This window comes from Bombyx mandarina, chromosome 01 (genome assembly GCF_030267445.1).
Source record: "Bombyx mandarina strain Sakado chromosome 01, ASM3026744v2".
NCBI classification, from domain to species: Eukaryota; Metazoa; Arthropoda; class Insecta; order Lepidoptera; family Bombycidae; genus Bombyx; species Bombyx mandarina.
The window spans coordinates 18,150,566-18,172,186 of NC_143208.1; the positions used below are offsets into that span (position 1 = coordinate 18,150,566).

The 21,621-nt window shown below is 36.2% G+C and overlaps 1 protein-coding gene across 1 annotated transcript; it reads right to left on the reverse strand.

Moving 5' to 3' along the window:
- Positions 1-517: 517 nt before the first annotated feature.
- Positions 518-21,571, reverse strand: Spg7 (SPG7 matrix AAA peptidase subunit, paraplegin). The gene is made up of 15 exons (XM_028187588.2): positions 21,236-21,571; positions 19,869-20,021; positions 16,660-16,788; positions 16,306-16,443; positions 15,223-15,316; positions 14,359-14,492; positions 13,790-13,954; positions 13,237-13,388; positions 10,561-10,783; positions 7,767-7,900; positions 7,192-7,328; positions 5,549-5,751; positions 4,290-4,409; positions 1,846-2,031; positions 518-1,269 (listed from the first exon to the last, which is right to left on the reverse strand). The coding sequence occupies exons 1-15, from the start codon at positions 21,413-21,415 to the stop codon at positions 1,063-1,065; spliced, it is 2,355 nt and encodes a 784-aa protein (XP_028043389.2). The 5' UTR covers positions 21,416-21,571; the 3' UTR covers positions 518-1,062.
- Between the last annotated feature and the right edge of the window lie 50 nt (positions 21,572-21,621).

Sequence of the window (21,621 nt, forward strand, 5' to 3'; positions counted from 1 at the left end):
TGGTTTATTAAAATTAATTAAACGAACAGGCAACATTAATAACATTATTTATTGATTGACCCTATTATTCTTGAATATATCTTAGCAGCATTTTAATTTTCATATTCACATTCAAAAATAAAAAGAAATCCATAGTATTATTAGTCGTAGTGAATTATAAGTCACAATTTTTGTTTTGTAATAATTTGAAGCAGTTTCCTTTTAACAGATTTTTATCAAAAACGTTATAGCATTATCACATTTTAAATTGAAATTCTCTCTTTCTTATTTTGATTATAATGTACTAAATTTAATTTCATCCCAATTGACGATTATGAATCTCAAATAAATCAAATTCAACTCATTTCACTCTACATTATTTTTCATAAAACCGAATATGTAGTATGTATAAGTAGGTGTAGTAATATTTTTTTTTATAAAAATGGCAGCATTGGCTTCACAAGAAGCCACTTGTCAACTGTCAAAAAACGACTAGAAAAATCGCCGACTGTAACTTAACATTTGTGAAACCATTATTACTTCAAGCTCTTTACTGAATTATTTTTTTATTGCTTAGTTGGGTGGACGAGCTCACGGCCCACCTGATGTTAAGTGGTTACCGGAGTCCATAGACAACTACCGTGTAAATGCCGCCACCCACCTTGAGACATGAGTTCTAAGGTCTCACTTTTAACTACGGCTGCCCCGCCCTTTAAACCGAAACGCATTACTGCTTCACGGCAGAAATGGCAGGGTGGTGGTACCTCGAATGATATCGACGCTTGAAAGGCAAAAGTGACTAAGCGACAATGCGTGAACTTTACAGTAGACTAATTTAAAGTTGAAATACCTGAAAAAAATCTATTTTAACGAATCTAGCTATAGGATTGAAATGATTTTAATAAACTTAGAAATATATATTTTTTTGCGCATCGAATATGGTTATTGCCTATGATTTATACATAAAGCAGTTATTGTCGCTTAGTCACGTTTGCCTTTCAAGCGTCGATATGTTATTTACATCAAAATAAAACGCTGCTATACTGTTATTTTGTACACGAATGAGGCCATATGTGGGTTATCTCACAACCCAGGCTGCGACTCTGGTTTCGCTGATGGCGCTCCGACAGGCGTGCCCTCTTCAGAGGATGCCGCCTTCTCCATATTCTTGAGGCTGTTCTCGAATTCTACGGGGTCGATGAACTTCTTCCCGGGGAAGGGCGGTGGACCTAATATACCTTGAACTTCGTTGAAGTTTAATGTTTCCTTCTTGAGAAGCTCTTCAGCGAGCTGTGGAATAGATTGTATAGGGTTTGTGTGTTTCCTTAATATAAAACACATACTATACGGAGTAGATATGATCTAGCTTACTAACTAGCTACTAACACAGGGGATTAAGGGGAGATCGGAATGCTATAACTCATACACACCCGTCAGAGCAACCTGTACGGAAGAGGCGTCAGAAGCCTTGGGGATCAAATAACCCCTAAAATGCTGGTGCAGAAGGCAACGTGAAACCACTGCACTGATTTCCCACGAGAGTCATGAGTAGGTCGTATCCGACTGATGAATGACCACGACCACTCTGTCAAGAGTGTACGAATAGGAAGACAAACACAGATCATTGCCCAATAAAAAAAAAGTTTGTTACACATTTGTTTGTGTGTTTATAGAACCGATTTTTCTATCCCCAAAGAATTTATTTCATTCGCATTATACCCTCAAACTATCCCTTCATCATTGATGTTTAATAATTACTTTTTTTATTATAAGTATCAGTGTTTAGAATAATATCAAACGGTAATAAAAAAACACTATTAAAAAGGTACTTTAATATACAACCCACAAAAAAAATAATCTAAATACCTTCTTCAGTTTATCTTGATTCGTTCTCAATATATCTTCGGTCCTGTAATAAGCGTTCGCTATTATCTTCCTGGCTTCCAGATCTATCAGGTTCTTGAGGGTCTTGCTGAACGGACTCTTGCCACGTTCGTTGATATCGGGAAAGGAGACGAGACCAACCGTTGGCGACATCCCATAGACTCTCACCTGAACAGAGCGAAAAGTTTTCTCTTATAAGTAAACTAGCTGTACCCGTCCGCTTCGCTGGGAATTTAAAATTAACACTATTATTTCTAACCCCCACAAAGATTCTCATCATTAACGCCCCCGCAACTGGTGTAGGGAGTCCAACACTCATATAAATATTAGCCTATCCATTAAGTATATGTATTTTTTACATGGATACCAAGTTTCAAGTCAACGGATGCATGGTTCAGTAGTTATAACGGAACATCCGTAAAAACCACTGTATATTTATATATTAGTATAGATACGACACAAAATAAAACATATGCGTCATATTTATGTGTGTGTGACGTTTTTTTAATAGGTAAATGGGGCATATAGCTTTTTTGGAATTCGCAAATTAAACCTTTTTTTTAATTGGGCCAGCGACTTGTAAGCACATTTCGCAGTTAAAGATGACTAAAATAAATGGAAAATAGGTTTCGAAATTCGCGCTTACGTTATTATTATGTATATTATTAGGCAGCGGCTTGGCTCTGCTCCTGGCATTGCTGACGTCCATGAGCGACGGTGACCACTTACCATCAGGTGAGCCGTATGCTCGTCTGCCTACAAAGGCAATAAATAAAAAAAAATATGGGCTCTAAAAACAACTCACCACACCCACCCACGAGTTCGTCTAAAAATCTATACTATAAATAAATACTTGATCCGAACCTTAGTCCGACCCCTGAAAACCCACTCACTGGCAAGGTCAGATCTTTGTTATTTCATTTGTTTATTGAAATTGACAATGTCAGTGTCAATGATATTGACGCCATTCATTTATAATGTCAATCTTTTTAACAATGTTTAAATTATTTAATCTTTTACATACTTCTTATAAATAAATATATAATAATAATAATAATAATAAATAAATATTTACTAACAATCACGCCACGTTAACTGGTCCCGTGATAAGTTCGTAAAGAACTTGTGTTACAGGTACCAGATAACGGATATAAATGTAAGATTTTTATTATACACATACATTTATTTAATATACATCCATAACCCTGGAAAAGACATTTATATTTATCATACAAATATCTTCCCTTGGCGGGATTCGAACCCGCGACCCCCGGGTGTAGTGACCATGTCACTTACCACTACACCAGACGACCGTTTAATTTTTTAATTTAATTAGGACTACATTATGTGAAAAACCCATTCCTGAACATGCAAACGATATGTTTAAGTAAGCATTCGTGAAATATACTACGGCTTATTAGCATTCATATTTCAGAAATGTGTTTCTCGTGATTAAAAAATAAATAATTCGCATTTCGTGGCATTAGCATTAGCATATTGCGCTGTGCAACCGTACTGATGTATTTTTATTTTTAGAGCTTTACTATACTATTATTTACTTATAAGGGTAATTAATATACTAACAACAGAATATAAGCAGACAAGCAATATTACAAGCAAGGGTAGGTTAACTAAGGGAAACTATACTATTTTGGGCGTAATCGAAGCAACATAGATTTAAAAGGTACAGACTGCAAAAAAAAGGTTTTTTTTAAGTTCAAGTTTTTTAAAAGCCGTTTTCGCTTGGGTCAGTATTTATTAGACTAATTTGGTACCATAAATGATTTTTTGATGATGTAATGATTTCCTCTTATCCCTAATGAGCAATATTAAAACTAGTAAGTTTTAATGTTTTATTTAATAATAATAAATAAAAAACGAATAATTTATAAAAATTTCATTGTTTTGTCACATTTTTAAAGGCTAGGATATTTATGAGACAAAGCACTAACAAAATGAAACGTAATTCTTTAAATAAAATTTAAATTAGAAGCATAGCACAGCGACAAGAGTACCCTTTAATTTTATTGAGCAATCCAATTTTTAGTCAATTATTCGCTTTCCATTGATTTTTGTAGAGTACCGTCAAAAAATTTAAATAATGTTTTTTTTTAAATATATTTTCGCAATCAGCTTTTTTCTATGCATTTGCTTGCATATACAATTTACCATCTGATGTTGAGTGATTAGCAGAACGTATAAACAGTGGATGCAGCGACAAAGAATCGAAGAGAAAAAATATTTAAGCTAGGAAATCGATAGGCTACAAAGGAACTTACTTATGCAGACTAATTTCTATATATACATATAAAGCTATTTAAGTAAACTTTAGAAGACATTAGAGGTCTATATAAAGTTGATACACAAAAAAAATACACATTTCACATTCAAAGCCGATCGGTCGCAATAGTAGCAGCTTTATCAACCTGAGCGTAGGCTATTTTCGTGACTTTCTCCAAATCGTTCTGCGCACCGCTGGTTATTGAATTGAAGGTTATGGCTTCAGAAGCGCGGCCGCCCAGCGCCATGCACATACGATCGAATAGCTGTTGACAGAAAACAACAAACCAAATAAAATTAACATATAATTATTAGTCTAATTATATTTCTCTTATAATTAAAATATAATTGTATAATATATTGCGCTAAATACCGTTTAATGTGTAAGTCTAATATTGCGCTGAGTAGCGTCTAATACATCATTAAGTACCGTCTGATATATTGCTGAATACTGTCTAATATTGGGCTAATTATTACCTTCAGATATTACGATAAGTACAACCTTCAGATATTACGATAAGTACAATCTAATATATCGCTAAGTACCGTCTAATATATCGCTAAGTACCATCAAATATTGCGCTAAGTACCTTCAGATATTGCCCTAAGTTTTTTTTTTTTTTTTATTGCTTAGATGTGTGGACGAGCTCACAGCCCACCTGGTGTTAAGTGGTTACTGGAGCCCATAGACATCTACAACGTAAATGCGCCACACACCTTGAGATATAGTTCTAAGGTCTCAGTATAGTCACAACGGCTGCGCCACCCTTCAAACCGAAACGCATTACTGCTTCACGGCAGAAATAGGCGGGGCGGTGGTACCTACCCGTGCGGACTCACAAGAGGTCCTACCACCAGTAATTACGCAAATTATAATTTTGCGGGTTTGATTTTTATTGCACGATGTTATTCCTTCACCGTGGAAGTCAATCGTGAACATTTGTTGAGTACGTATTTCATTAGAAAAATTGGTACCCGCCAGCGAGATTCGAACACCGGTGCATCGCTCGATACGAATGCACCGGACGTCTTATCTTTTAGGCCGCGACGACTTCATAAGTACCCTTTTAGTGGTCTAATATTTTGTTGGCTCATCTCATTAATAAATGTAATCATATTAATTGACATTTACCCTTATTCGGTGAGATCGAATGAAACCAATATAAAAAGTATATATTTTTATGTAAGTTTATTAAGATATAGCACCGTCCATGCTGGTTTGTTTTATTCCTCTCCCTGCAAGGTTGCCTGGAAGAGATCGCTTTCAGCGATAAGGCCCCCAATTTATGTCACTGTCTATTATTTGTTTTTATATGCTTACTCTGTACATGTGGTGTTAAATAAAGAGTTATATTATTATTATTATAAAATAAAGGCGAGATAAAACTGTGAAAGTATGTATAACCTCTTCTTTAGTGTAAAGTTTCTGGTCGGACGTCGTGTACTGAGCGAAACCTAGAGCCATGTTCGTTCTAGGCACTATTGTAACTTTCAATAGAGCGTCCGTGTGTTCCAACAGCCAGCCGACTAGTGCGTGACCGGACTCGTGGTAGGCGACTATCCTCTTCTCGGCCGGCGACATGGCGTGACTACGTTTCTCGGTACCACCTGAAAGAGATATTTAAGGGCATTTAATAATAATAATAATAATAGAGCCTTTTATTTCCCATCACCTAAGTATTACATGTAAATATTCTTAAATATAACTATATGATTTTTTACATTTTGATCTATTTTCAGTTTTTACATTATCATTTTTTTATATTAGATTTCTTTTTCCTTTAGTGTTGTTTATTTGATTTGCCTACATAAAACTTTTTCTTTGATGGGAACCCCTATTTGGGTATATAGGCCTCCTCCAGTTTAATCCAATTTTCTTTGTCCTTAGCTCGTTTCATCCATTATTTTCTTCTTTTGTTTTAGCTATCCTTACTTTGGCATTAAAGTCTCCCATTAGCAGTATATTATTGGGCATTACATATATTGGGCATTTAATATAAAAAAAAATTCGCGGCGCCTAACTCGTTTAGCACAGCAAGCTAGCCATAACGTCATACCGGAACATTTACTACTACCGGCACCGCGCGCTGACAGGATTCAACAATATTCTTAGGATACCTTATATCATTATTGGACAAGAGCCATCATCTTCGAGTAAAATTCACATTCATTACATTCATCGACGTACAATCAGAACCAAAGCATTGTAAATTATAATTAAAGCAAGTAGCAAGAATTCAATTGGTTTTATTATAAAAGCAATAAAGCTAGTGTCTCGCGTAGACAAAATTATTAAGTATATTGCTATTTATTACGAAAGGTTTGAAGCCACATTTTTGAAGCTTTTCAGTAGAACAATTTAAATTTTTTACAAGATGTCGAGAATGGTTATTTTTGGTTTAAGCGACATTGCACTTTAACAACCGGTAGTTCTCTTTGTAATTAAAAGTCCTTTTTATTTGATATTAGCGTCAACAATTCGATGTTTTTAATTGAACTTCAATTATTTTTACCCCATTCAAATAGCTAACAAAGTTTTTTTGTTATAACATTTTCTCCAGAGAACTTTAAATGGCTCTACTGTAAACATGAAGAAATGTCGCTTAAACCAAATTGTCTTTGACCACTCGATATAAAAAAAAAAACTTCAGCAATAGCAATTCAAACATGAATGGAGTAAACTTAATTGAAGTTCAATTAAAAACATCGAACTGTTGATGCTGATACCAAATAAAACGGACCTTTAATTACAAAGATGAATGTCAAGTTTTGAGCGAAATGTCGCTTAAACCAATTAGCGTTGCAGCCCTCGATATAATATTTATCTAATTCAATTTAGTTGTAATTTCACGTAAGGATTGAATGTTAAAAGATCCCATCATAATTTCGTATGGAGATTAGGCATATTAATAGTAGATATAAAAGGTAAACACCTTTAACTCATCAGATCACCAAACCTGTTCGTATGATAGACTCAAGATTTAAGTCTAATTTAAATTATTAAGACAAAAAAAAACAGAAAAAAAAACAATAAAAAATTCAGCTCACCGACAACTCTTTCAACGGCGTATTCTAAATTAGCTGCCTTCACAATGTTCTGTTTGAATCTTGCGGCATGCAAGGCGGCCTCATTACACACATTAGCTATATCTGCACCACTAAATCCTGGCGTAAGATAAGCCAATCTGAAAATGAAAAAAAAAAAAAACTTTAGAACGTGTCTAATCTATGCATTCTCTGATTTGTTCTAAATGTGGAAGACTTTACAATGACTTTTTTTGGTTTATTAACTATTTAATATCTGTCGAAGTGCACGAATGTGGGGAAAATGAAACAAAGCCGCTGGACGTAACTTCTCGGGAATAAATGACCACCATTTTACTGAGATTTTATTTCATCCCGTATCATCTCATTTCATTTAATTCCACCCCAGTTGATTAATGTTTCAAGTTAATCATATTCATCTGATTTCCCTCCATATTATCATTTTTCATAAAAATAAGAGTATAGATTAAAATAAGACATGACTTAAAGGTCTTGGTTACCAGGTCATAAAATCCCTTAAAAAGACTACAGCTATTGGTATGTAAGCAGTTTGAAAACGATAAAAATATATCACTCACCTCTTTATGTAATACGTTGGCAGCTCTTCTAGTACAATGCTTTTTAGATGTCTTTCGAAAATTTCCTCGCGCTCTTGGAGGGTGGGCAGGTCGATTAATATGTGACGATCGAATCTGCCAGGTCTGAGGAGCGCCTAAAAATAATAAGTTGTTATATACATATGTAGGATTGGTAAGAAAGAAACGTATGAAAGTGTGTGGAACGGAACGTTAAGGTGTGAGTGAGAGAAAACCATAAGAAAGGGAAAAGAGAATGACAAAGATAAGGAAGATGGCGAAGTCGGTTAAAAAATGAGCAAGGCTTACGTAATAAAAGTGTTAATTAATTTTTAATTATTATTATAACAGAAGATTTTGGTACAATGGAAGTTTTGTTTTATGTGCCAAGATCCCAATTCTACATAATTATCGCACACACGGTGCTATAAAGTCACTTATGCAATTTTTGTTAAAACTGAACTGAGTATGAGAAAATACATTTTTTTACAATAGTTATCAGTGAGATGTTTGCTTTTACTGATGAAATTTAAAGTTGTAGTTTAAATATTATCGTTTTTATTTCTTTAGTCTAGCAGAACTATATATTAATAAGATGTTGAATTTTCCAACGTTTCTCCGGAAAAATTACATAATTTGCATAAGTGACGTTATCGCACCGTATCTGCGATATATCCACCTTATATCTGATGTGAGTCAGTTCCTAGGGTCAACATAGGAAATTTATGTGATCATACGTAATAATAACGTTTATTATACATACCCCTAAAGCCATTAGTAATTTAGTAGAGCCTAAAAATTAAAATTTGCGTTGGTAGGGCGTGTTGCGAGTCCGCACGGGTAGGTACCATCACCCTTTTTTTTTTTTTTTTTAACGCTGGGGAATCCATTTACGGATACCCGGTCCGGGGGGGTAACGAACCGGGTTATGTCGGACTCCGGCGCCTCCTGAGAGGAAGAGGGGGACGAGAAGGTCCTCCACCTCCCCGAATTCCTCGCAAGAGACTACGCCTTGAAAAAGGCGCGCGAAGCACTTGCCCCGCAGAACGACTACCGACTAAACCCCATCGAGCTCCACCACACCGGCTACACCAGACATACGGTACCGCAGTGCGCGCCGAAAGTCTGCCTTCGCCGGTACCCGTCCTGATGATAAGACGGGATTTCATCTCCGGGAAAATCCCGAAGGACGTCATTTCGGGAGATACACCGTGGGCGGCGCACAGGAGCCACCTTGCACCGCCCCACCACCGGACCGACAGTCGAGTACCGGGCGCCCCCGCACCCGCCACCTGATAGTCCCTACGGGGGCTGAGCGGGAGCTTCACGCCCGCGCCGGCCATCCCGCCTTCTGCGCTGAGGTGCTGAAGAGGGATCCCACTCCCTTTCACGCTCCTCAGCCTCACGGGACGCCATTACCAGGTCACAAAACCTGGCCATGGCCTCCCACGAGCCCTGATCCTCTAACATGCGGGCGACGACAGCCCGCAGGGAGAGGTTACTCCCCAGCACCGCGACGAGATCTCGCCGCGAGTGCTCCCAACGCGGGCACGTTTCGAGCGCGTGCTGCGCGTCATCGTCCGGGTGCCCGCACTGGTGGCAGCCCGGGTGTGGCTCTCTCCTGCAGACCTTCCACAGGTACCTCCCGAAACAGCCATGTCCCGAGAGGACCTGCGCAAGGTGAAAGGAGAGTACGCCGTGACGCCGATCCGACCATGCCTCCAGCACGGGCACCAGGGCCTCGAGGGTGCGCCGGCGGGTGGCCGAAGTTTGGCCAAGTTCTTTCAGCAATCGCTCTCTCCACTTAGCGTATGCTACATGACGCGCAGCACGCTTCCACCGACCGACAGCCGACGGGCCGGGCGACCGCCCCCGACTCAAGGCCTGCGCCTTACGCCGATATACCGCAGCCAAGATTTCGGCCTCGAGGTCCCAGGGTAGGGATCCGGCGAGAGCGCAGGCCACATCTTGAGAGATGGTGCGGTACCCCCTGATGACCCTCGCCGCAAGCGCCCGCTGAGCTCTATGCAGCAGAGCCGCGTTTCTCGCGGAGAGTGCGGGCGACCACACGGGAGCACCGTACAGGGCCATACTGCGCACCACCCCAAGGTACAGTCGCCGAGTACCGGCGCTGCATCCTCCGACGTTGGGAAGAAGACGGGTCAGCGCACCTGCCGCCCCCATGAGCCTCGGAACCAGCGCTTTAAAATGGTGGTCGAATCTCCATTTGCTGTCCAGCACGAGGCCCAAATACTTGAGCTTCGGCTGGACAGCAATGGTGACACCCCCGACTACGAGATTCGCGCCTTGAGGTGGCCCTTTCCGAGCTGAGTGGAAGCACACTGCTTCGGATTTTTGGAGGGCCACCTCGAGGCCGAGTCTCTTTATTCGTCTTACCACAGTTGCCACTGCAGCCACAACCAGGACGGCTGCTGACCGGTAGTCGTCTCCGCGAGTCGTCACCAGCGTGTCGTCAGCGTAGCAAACCACTTCGACGCCAGGCAGGTTAGCCCCGCGGAGGAAAGGTACCACCACCCTGCCTATTCTGCCGTGTAGCAGTAATGCGTTTCGGTTTGAAGGGCGGGGCAGCCGCTGTACTGTAAAACTGAGACTTTAGAAGTCATGAGGTGTGGCGGCATTTACGTTTTAAATGTCTATGGGTCCAGTAGCCACTTAACACCAGGTGGGGCTCAACATAAAAAAGTAGTAGTAGTAAAAGTAGTTTCGTAAAAAGGAGTACATAGTTTTTGCTTCATGTATTAATATATACTTAGATTATGTTCAAAGATGACTTCACCTTATCGAGCACATCAGCTCTGTTAGTCGAAGCCAACACAACGACTCCTTCCCTACTCTTCATGCCGTCCATTTCCACAAGCAGCTGGTTCAAGGTCTGCTCCGACTCCCCTCCGCCTGGACCCCAGGAGGACGTGCCGGAAGCCCTGGCTCTGCCCACCGCGTCCATCTCGTCTATGTATATGATGCAGGGCTTACGAGAGCTTGCCTCTTTGAACAGATCTCTGTGAACGTTTTTTTTTTAATACGATTTTATTAGCTTCAGACGTATGTATGTTAGTATGTAACGGAATCTTTGAACATGATTTTGACCCCCTTCAACCCAACGTTGGATTAACTCGAAATTTGGCATACTTATTAAGGACCGATGACAATCTAATATTAAAAATTTGAAATTCAACTAAAAAATGCAAAATAAATAATAGTCTAAAAATACAAAAAAAAAATACGCTTTTATAGAAAATCTAACTAAAAAATAGAAAATATTTTTTTTAAATTTGTATTAAAATTAGTGTACGAAAATATGATTTTATTGTAAAAAAGCGTGGGGTGCTTTTCAGGTTATTATCAAAATAACCCTTCTACTCACATATGTTCATAAAATATTTATAACTACTGATACCATGCATCCTACGGTTTTTTTTAAATCATTTTTTCTTACACTATTTTTAATTCAATTTTTTTTATTTAGTGACCTGGTAACATAAACCTTTAGGTCATATCTAGTTTGGAAAATGTTCATTACTTTGGGGTTGAACGTTATTTAAAATTACACTTAACATTAACACTTAGCAGCGGGCGAAGTGTGTGAACGACACATCATATGTTTTGTCAATGCAATTACTATGAAACATTCATTTATTCGAACTCTGTGATGGAGTGATATTAACAGCAAGATAAGGAACGTGAAAACGATTGGTTTCATTTGTGTTTACTACTTTGTATTATATGTACTACATATTATATTACATTTATGTTACCATTAAAAAACATATAGACGAACATAGCCAGAAAACGGTACTTCCCTATTTATACATGTATAGGTACGAGGGCTGCACTAAAAGTATCGGGAATGGGATATTTCTACTGTTCCTGTCATATTAAAATCTTTTTAATTGAAAACTCCTTGGTTTTAAAAATCGAATACCATTTATTTATTTAAAAAAGGATTCTCGGTCTTGTCACGAGGTTTTGTCAAACTTGTTTAGTCGTTGAGAAAATGGAATTGACTCGAAAAAATTCAAGAGCGATGATTTATTATGACTTTCGAAGTGGTTTAACACAAAAACAGTGTGTTGACCGGATGATTTCTGTATTTGGTGATGAAGCCCCATCCAAAACCACAATTTATCGCTGGTTTGCTGAGTTTCAACGTGGACGTGTCAAGCTCAGTGATGATCCCCGTCAAGGTCGTCCAAAAACTGCAGTCACCCAAGAAAACGTTGATGCTGTGCGTAAGCTGATTGAGGAAGATCGACATGTGACATACCGCGAAATTCAGGCAACTTTAGACATTGGCACGAGTCAAATACAAATAATCTTGCATGAACAATTAGGTGTAAAAAAGTTGTTTTTCCGATGGATACCGCATTCGCTCTGTGAAGAGCAAAAAGCGGCTCGCGTTACTTGGTGCGTCAGAACTCTCGAAAGATTCCACGCAGGATCCTCAAATGCTGTATACAATATTGTATCAGGTGACGAATCCTGAATATACGCGTACGAACCCGAAACAAAAAACCAGTCACGAGTTTGGGTGTTCGAAAATGAGTTCAAGCCAACAAAAATTGTTCGTTCACGGAGTGTTGAAAAAAAAAAGGTGGCCACGTTTGTCCCCAAAACCGGCCATGTCACGACTATTCCTCTTGAGGGACAAAGAACGGTTAATGCAGAATGGTATGCTAGCATTTGTTTGCCACAGGTCGTTTCTGAACTCCGTAAAGAGAACTGCAACCGCCGCATCATCCTCCATCACGACAATGCGAGTTCTCACACCGCGCACAGAATAATAGAGTTTTTAGAGCAAGAAAACATAGAATTATTAGACCATCCGCCGTACAGCCCCGACCTAAGCCCAAATGATTTCTATACTTTCCCTAAAATAAAGAATAAATTGCGTGGACAGAGATTTTCATCACCTGAAGAAGCTGTGGACGCCTACTAAACGGCCATTTTGGAGACCCCAACTTCCGAATGGAATGGTTGCTTCAATGATTGGTTCCATCGTACGGAAAAATGTGTCAAATTTCGCGAAGAATACTTCAAAAAGCAATAAATACATTTTTAAATAGTAATGTTGGGTCACTTCGTTAATTCCCGAAATTTTCAGTGACGCCTATGTATAATTTTATATTTAAGCATGATTTTAACTTGATACAGCGGAACAATACAATAAGCAAACTATGTCAGCTCTAGTACTTTTTTTTTATTGCTTAGATAAGTGGACGAGCTCATAGCCCACCTGGTGTTAAATGGTTACTAGAGCCCATAGACATCTACAACGTAAATGCGCCACCCACATTGAGATATAATTTCTAAGGTCTCAGTATAGTTACAGCGGCTGCCCCGCCCTTCAAGCCGAAATGCATTACTGCTTCACGGCAGAAATAGGCAGGGCGGTGGTACCTACCTGCGCGGACTCACAAGAGGTCCTACCACCAGTACAGCTTCGTTAGCTCACCTGACTCTAGCGGCCCCCAAGCCTCCGATCATCTCGATGAACTCTGAACCGTTCATAGACAGGAACGGAACGTTGGCCTCTGTGGCCACCGCCTTAGCCAGCAACGTTTTCCCGCAGCCGGGCGGGCCAAGCAAAAGCGCACCTTTTGGTACCTGCAAAAAAAAAGTGAAACAAAGGTCATTAAAACACTTAATTAACTTCTGAATTATGGCCTACCCTATGATTTCTAAAGGCTGGGTGCTTTGCTGCATATATACGCAGCATGTTTGTACCTACCTATGTGTATAGTATAGCACCAGCAGCATGCAAATCTATGAATTTCTCCTTTTTTGTCACTATGGCAGGGAAGTAATTCAATAATGTCTTTTGGGTAAGATACCCATTTTTGACAGTAATCACAAGATTGTCTCGTGTTCGTCTTATCTCTGAGGGTTACTTAATTACTACCGATGATTTGCTTTAGTTTATTTAAAGTTTATGGAGTAAATAACGGTTTTTTTCTTTCTTTATTTTATTATACCTGTTAAACAATTTGTTTCTTCGAATATCTTACCTTTGCACCCAAATTCTTGTAATGCTCCGGCCTCTTTAGATAGTCCACGAATTCCATAACTTCAATTTTGGCTTCCCTAAGACCGGCGACGTCTTCAAATTTCACACCTTTGCCTTGACCGGTCATAGAATCCACTAGAGTGAACTTAGCTCTGCCCAGTTGGCTCTACGGGGTTTAAAAAAATGTTATTTTTTTAATAAGCTTTTATTAACTTCAGTATGTATGTATTTTAGTATGTAACGGAATCTTTGAACATGATTTTGACCTCCTTCAAAACGTCGGGTTAACTCGAAATTTGGTACACTTATTAAAGACCGATGACAATTCAATATAAAAAAAAAATTGAAAAAATTGAAATCCTACTAAAAATGAAAACTAAATACCTAATAGTTTAAAAAAACTAACAAAATAGGCTTTTATAGAAAATCCAACTAAAAATAGAAAATAAATTTTAATAAATTTGTTTGATAACAAACCGTATTTTGTTAGTTTTTTTAAACTATTATTTATATTTATATAAATTCGAGCCTATCGTAAATTCATCATTAGAGCATTCAAATATTACTTACGAATCCACCGAGATTTATATTCATTTTCATACTCTTAGTCGAGTATAAGAAGGACAAAATGACAGCGCCTATGAGTAGGGTAGTTATAACTTTACCGGCTACACTCCCGTTTCTGTCGTATATAACACGAACACCTAAAACAAAGTATACACATACAGTAATATCGATGGTTTTTTCTAAGATGAATCCTGATAACTAAAAACACAAATTCAAGCTTAAAGCGCAGTAAGCTTTTAACAAAAAACCTTAAGTGTCTTAGGAGCAAAATCTAATCTGAAAGGAACCGCCATTAACTATTTTCAAGAAATAATTTGTTATATCGAGGTGTGAAAGGTTTAAGCGAAATTTATCTTTGTAATAAAGGTCCGTTTTTTATTGAACTTCAATTGTGTTTACCCTATTCAAATAGCCGAAGAAGTTTTTTGTTCATGATCTTATGGGACGATGCGGAGGGGTGGGTACCCTAACCGGGATAAATTGTCCGTAACGTAAGAAAACCATATAAGCCTTAAATTTTCATTATGTACGTGCGCGACAAATAGATAAATAACTCAATATCACGCCAACCGATTTCGATGATTATTGTTTTTAGTGTATATTAATTTGTTTTGGAATATCTTTTTTTTATCAATAAAAAAATTATAATAATAATGTATTCCCGAATAATTATCTTCTTTATACCTCGAATAGAACTTAAATTTAATATTTTTATAATAAGGAACTTTGTTCCTATCCGGTGTCCCACGACACCAAACATCTTTTTTTCCAAATTTTAAACTTAAAATGTCTGTCCTGTAAAGTTGCAAAAATGTAGCTTAAACCAAAATAGCCAGAGCCGTCATTTCACCCCACGACATATTTTACCTTCTTTCACTCCTAGGTTCTTCTCGGTTTCCCGTAGCTTTTCTTCGAATCTGTGTATGTCGCCAACGTTTATGTGAAAGACTCTGTTGTTTGCCTGTAGATGGTTTTTTTTTATATTATGTTGTAGCAATATTAGCTTTTTAACTAGTATCATTTGCTACACTTCGGTCGCGAATCAATTATGCGTTCCGATTTAGAGGGTGGGATTACAATCCAATACTGTGCTCACGTGCTATGCTATGAGCTATGATCACGTGTCTCAATATTGGTGGTGGAATTATTCACTTTGTAATATCTATAGGTTCTAGCAACCACCGAATCTATGCCAGAAATAAATAAACAATATTTGAAAGTGAAGGAATGACATCTTTAATTAAGTATATTCTTCTAGTACAAACTCAACACCAATCACAGTGCTCATGTCGCATTTAGAATTGAAGTGGCTTAACATCTTTTTTTAAGAAAATGAGTTTATGCTTTCTCTGAACGACTTATGAAAATGTATTCCATCAGTTTATAAAATTATTATTTAAAAAAAATTAAAAATGAAATTTAAATGCTTCAATCAAGCGCATACAATAAACTTTAAGGTACGCGTTTTAAATAAGGCTTAAAGTATTAAAATGAACACTGGAAAATTACAATTTTTCAATTACATATTTGGCGTTTACCAAAACACAAGAATTTTGGATTATGCCACTTTAATTTTAAAGGTGCGACGTCATCTTGGCTAATCGTTACACTGATATATGCGGCTTGATTTGGTTGAAGTGTAACTACATTATGATCCCAAATGAAGTCGCAAGACACACGTAAAATTGCCTTAAAACATCTTTTAAATATCAAGGAATAGGCCAATATTGCATTTAATGTTAAATGTTTGTCGGTTAAAGTATCACGCAGATGAATTATAACTATGGTCATAATTTTGATAAAATATTTTAAATGTCTAATTTTTATTTTGCAAATCATCTTATTTATCTTTATTTGATATTCTCGCTCTAAAATAATATTATGCTATATGCATAATAATAAAATAATATTATGCTATATGCATAATATTATTTCAGACCAAACTCTTACCCGCCTTCCTTTGATGATGGCGCCCTCATAAAGTATAATTGTGACAACTTCCATATCGGGTCGTACTATCAACTCTTGAACTTCACCTTTCGCCAGCATCGAGTAAACAAATTCATTCCAGGACACATATCGTATTACCTGAAATATAACACTTTGTTATTAGCGGGTTTGGGTGTACACAAAACTGAAATTCAAAATGTCCTCTTGTTGATAATTGTTATGCTATCTACTGGATCTTTATCAATTTAAAATATGAGCCAGTCTTGATTATATCAAGCTAGTCTTATAATATACAAGACTACTTTAAGCCAGTTGACTTACCGAAAAAAAAATATTTAACACTGAAACACTCACCTCATTCTGTGGAGTGTCACTCGGTACAAGCAGAGTACTCATGATAATTAAAATACAAGTTGTGAGCATCCAGAAAACTGCTTTCATTAATAGAGAAGAGAGTTCATTATTCTTCTTGTCTTTTTTATCCTGAAAAATGTCCAGCATAATATAATTAATAATTATTATGTCATGACACCATGCAAGTCACAAAATATATTTTACACTATTGACATTAATTGCATGATAAAAAATAAATGTATTAGTATGACAAAACCTAACAAATACTATTTAGGTAGCTACAATTTTAGACAAGTAGCAAACTCGCTACATTATTTTTTACACATTTATCTAGCCATGAATTTGGCTAATCAACCTACTGCTTCTTTTGAGCAGGAAAAAAATATGACATCTATTAATTTGGAATCCGTTCCAAGCAATTTAAATTAAATACTAAGACAACAGAGTTTACCTCTTGCAGTAAATATGATTTATTTGGACACATACTGTTTCTTTGAAAACAACTGTGATCAACCTGGTGCATCAGAACTTACAAGGTTTGATGGGTAAAGAACTTGAAATTGATTTGTTTCTAGATTACAATAAAGTCAACTTTCTATGTGTAACTGAACATTGGCTTAAAAAATATGAAGTAAATTGTAATTTTAAAAATCACCAGGTTATGAGTTCCTTCTGCAGAGAGAATGCTATACGAGGAGGCTCTCTTATCATTGTTAATAAAAATTATAAATGTAAGGAACGTAGAGACATTGTGAGCCTCTCTGTGGAACGGATTATTGAAATGGCATGTGTAGAGCTTGAGCAATTCGTTGTTGTCAGTGTGTACAGGCCCCCGAATTCGTTATATGATTCTTTTGAAAATATATTGGAACATGTTTTATTAAAGCTTTCTGTTTCTAATAAACATATTTTTATCTGTGGTGATTTTAATATAAATTTATTAGAAAATACAAATGCCACTATTAGATTCAGAACATTGTTAAAATCATATAACCTTAGCAATTTATTTTCAGAGCCCACAAGAAAAACTAGCACATCGGCAACCTGTATAGATAATATTTTCACAAAGTAAAACCTTTGCATAAATATATTATTAATCATTTAAGTTCAGACGACAGTGGACAATTCATATCTTTTAAAATTAAATCTGTTACAGATGTTAATAGTTCAAGAAACCTACAGTTTGTTCCTATTAATATTAGACGTATGGAGAAGTTTAGAGGTAAAGTTTTGGCAAAAATTGCGAATGTTTGTTATAGTGAAGATCCTAATGTTCACTACATGGATTTATTTAATTGCATTAATGATGAATTTAGTGCCATCTTTACTTCTAAAACTCTGATCTTACATAATAAAAGATCATTCAATGAATGGGCTACTGTTGGAATTCACAAAAGTAAGCAGAGATTATATGACCTTTATCATGAAAAATCATATAATCATAATAAGTCATTTCATGAGTATGTCTGTAAATATTCCAAGCTGTTTAAAAAAGTATGTACATTGGCCAAGTCATTGCACTTAGGCAATCTTATAAAAAATGCACCTGACAAAATTAAAATGACTTGGAATATCATTAATAGGGAGACTGGGAATGTCAGAAACAGCAATGCTGAATCAATTTTGAAAATCAATGATAAAATAATAACTTCTCATCAAGAAGTGGCCAGTGCTTTTGAGCGCTACTTTGCTGATATCCCAGCTTCTACTACAAAATCTTTAATTTCATCTCCTACCGTCGCCGAATCATTACTGCAAGATCATGTTGATAAATGCAGTGTTAACTTTAAGTTCACAAATATTGCTATAAAGGACATAATTGATAATTTCAAGCTCATTAATATTAAAAAAACTGGTGATTTATGGGGAATATCAATTAAGGTTATAAAATCCATTATTGATATAATCGCACCTTACCTTGCTACAATATTTAATGACTGTATTGATAGTGGTGTGTTTCCTGATCTAATGAAATATAGTAAAATAATACCTCTGTTTAAACCTGGTAGTACTTTTGACCCCACTAACTTTAGACCCATTTCAGTACTACCAACTTTGAGTAAAATTTTTGAAAAAATTATTTTGGAACAGCTTTTGAACCATTTCTATTCCAATAACCTGCTTCATAACAAACAATATGGATTCACTAGAGGCCGTTCGACTATTGATGCAGGTGTAGATCTTATTAAAAATATTTTTCAGGCTTGGGAGGAATCGCATAATGCCCTTGGGGTATTCTGCGACTTATCTAAAGCTTTTGATTGTGTTGAGCATAATACATTGTTGAGGAAATTACACCATTATGGTATTAGGGGCCTTTTCATTTTTCATTATTATTATTATTTATTTGAATTGTATTTTTTTGACTTGTTTTTTTGTATATTGTAAATATGTTTTCTTGTTTAAAAAAAAAGAAAATAGTTGAGAAAATACAAAAAATAAAAAAGCCCGCTGAGTTTGTTTCGCCGGTTCTTCTCACGACTGTGGCTTTTTTTGGAACCGGTGGTAGAGTTAACATTTTCTTTTACATTTTGACATTCAACAAGTGTGTTTTTGATGACATCCAAGTTGAAATAAATGATTTTGAATTTGAATTTGAATTTGAATTTGAATTTAATATGATGATGTTTATATTTTCAAACTTGTACACTAATTATATATATATATATATATCTTTATCTTCTTTAATCACAAAACATATGTTCGAAATGCTTTATGAGAGGGTTCTAACATTAGCAGTAAGCTCGAATTCCAAAATGTACGAATACAATTATTATGAAATCATAAGGCTTTATAATGAAACAAGTCAATCAAACATTTCAATTCCACTATTAAATTAAAATGAAGTACAAGCAAATTTTCTACTCCTGCCATAATGCAGTTACATGATATAAAAGTGGTCAATTTGTCTTATACCAAGGTAATCAACATTCCAATGCTTTACCTCTGACATTGTCATATCAAGAAGCTTGATTAACCACTTAACATAAAAAATCTTGAAGCTGACCATATACACTAACAACATGTCGAAAAATATAAATTTTATTTTTAAATCTCTTAAAAGACAGATATCTAAATATAAATATAAAGTAAAAAAATGCACCAACTTAATAATTAAAAACTGTTGGTTCAATATTATCCTACTTTAATAAATTTTTTAATCAGTTTTGAATCTTGTTATTTATATTTATTGAATTATTACTACAGACCTTATCTTTATCATCTTGTTGGTTATGGTTGGTTTGTGTGGTGTGGATGCCCCTTGTGCTTATGCTGTGGATGAAAGAGTCCAAGCTTGGAAGTTGTGACCTCTTAAGTAATGCACAAGCAGCTTTATATTCTGCATTGAAAGTTCTGAGTTGCTGTTGATAAACAAAGAATTGAGATGACATATATATATCCACTTATAGCACTCAAGTAACGATTTTTTTGTTGGCTAATTACGTGGACCAGCTCTGCCCTGTTCCGTATGAAGTAGTCACTGAAGCCCATAGACATTATGCACGTTAATGCCGCCACCCACCTAGAGGCATGAGTTTTCATTACAATGGCTGGCCCATCCTACAAACCAAAATGCATTATGTCTTCTCTGCAGAAATAGGCAGAGTGTTGGTACTAACCCTAGCGTGCTTACAAGACATGCTACTACCAGTACAGCTTTTCATTATTGCTTGTTAAATTTCTAGTATAGATCATTATGAGGTCATGAATGTGATTAAAGTAAATATTTCATTAGAAATATTGGAACCTGCTTGTGAGATTTGAACAGTAGTATAGTCTCATCTCTCAATTCAGGTTCACCAGACATCTTATTGTTTAAGCCAATATGACTTCAGACTTGGTGTATTCATTAGATTGATATCTGACTATGTTGTTGTTTTAGTCTTACAGCATGTCTAATGAAACTCTGATTTTACGTAGATGAGACTTGTATTTCATTTTCTGGGTTTTCTGAATATTATGTCATAGTGTGTATAATTTGCAGACTATAAGATGCCAGCCAATATATATCATATTATGTTTAATTGGGGGTCAGAATAACTTTTAAATTAGATGTTTATTGTTCATAGACTAGGTTTCTATCCAGAAGCCAGTCTTTTGATAAATATCAAACACACATAGTCAGCATTAGTCTTTACAGTCATGAAGTGATGAGAAGCCTCAAATTTTGTTATCAATTTGAGTTGCTATATAAAAAAAATCTAAAGAGGATTATTGTCAGCTCCTAATTGTTCTGATGGCTGTAAGTTACTGTTTAGTGAGGAATTCATATGTTTTTTTTTTAAATTTCTTTACAATAGTCACACTGCCTATATTCATGCAATAGCACTTTTGTATCACATGCATGTAATAGCATATCCGGAGTATTCTAAGCAGATATGCATATAAGATGTTAGATGACAAGTTACTCTGGTCATTTAGCAGAGCTACTACTCCACTCATACAGTAGTTGTAATATTTTTACTTTCTTAAGTCTCATTAGTTCATAATCATTTTTTGTTCACAAAATATAAGTGAGGTAATTATTGCGTAATGTTTTACTATATTCACTATTTTTAAAGAAAGTTCAACTCACCGGATTCTTAGATTTGGCGGTCAAATTGTGTAAAACAGAGAACGATCTACATAATTTCAACATCTTACTTTCATAATGTTTGTTTACTTGCTTTCCTAAGACATAATTACTCAGATTAAAATGTAGTTTATTTTGAAATTTTGACGCTGAAAGTGCCGGGAATCTTTTCACTGATAACATTTTGTAGTTTTTTAATTATTCCGTTTGAGCTTTTGCAAAATAAATTGTAAACAGGATTTTTTTTCGGAAATTAGTCCATAGTCGATTTGAAGGTTATGTTTAAGTTTCATTTGACAGTTGATGGTATCGGATTTTCTGACATATATTTGTGACAGTGTCGCAGAGTACAGATTCATACATTCCTACCATAGACCTTCCTACTACTT

Bases quoted from the DNA above. Each gene is read 5' to 3' on its own strand.
- Spg7 (XM_028187588.2), bottom strand. From the start codon at position 21,415: ATGTTATCAGTGAAAAGATTCCCGGCACTTTCAGCGTCAAAATTTCAA. The intron at 20,022-21,235 runs GTGAGTTGAACT...GTTTATCAACAG, and splicing joins CCGCCAAATCTAAGAATCCG to CAACTCAGAACTTTCAATGC. The intron at 2,032-4,289 runs GTTGATAAAGCT...CGCTCTGTTCAG, and splicing joins CGAAAATAGCCTACGCTCAG to GTGAGAGTCTATGGGATGTC.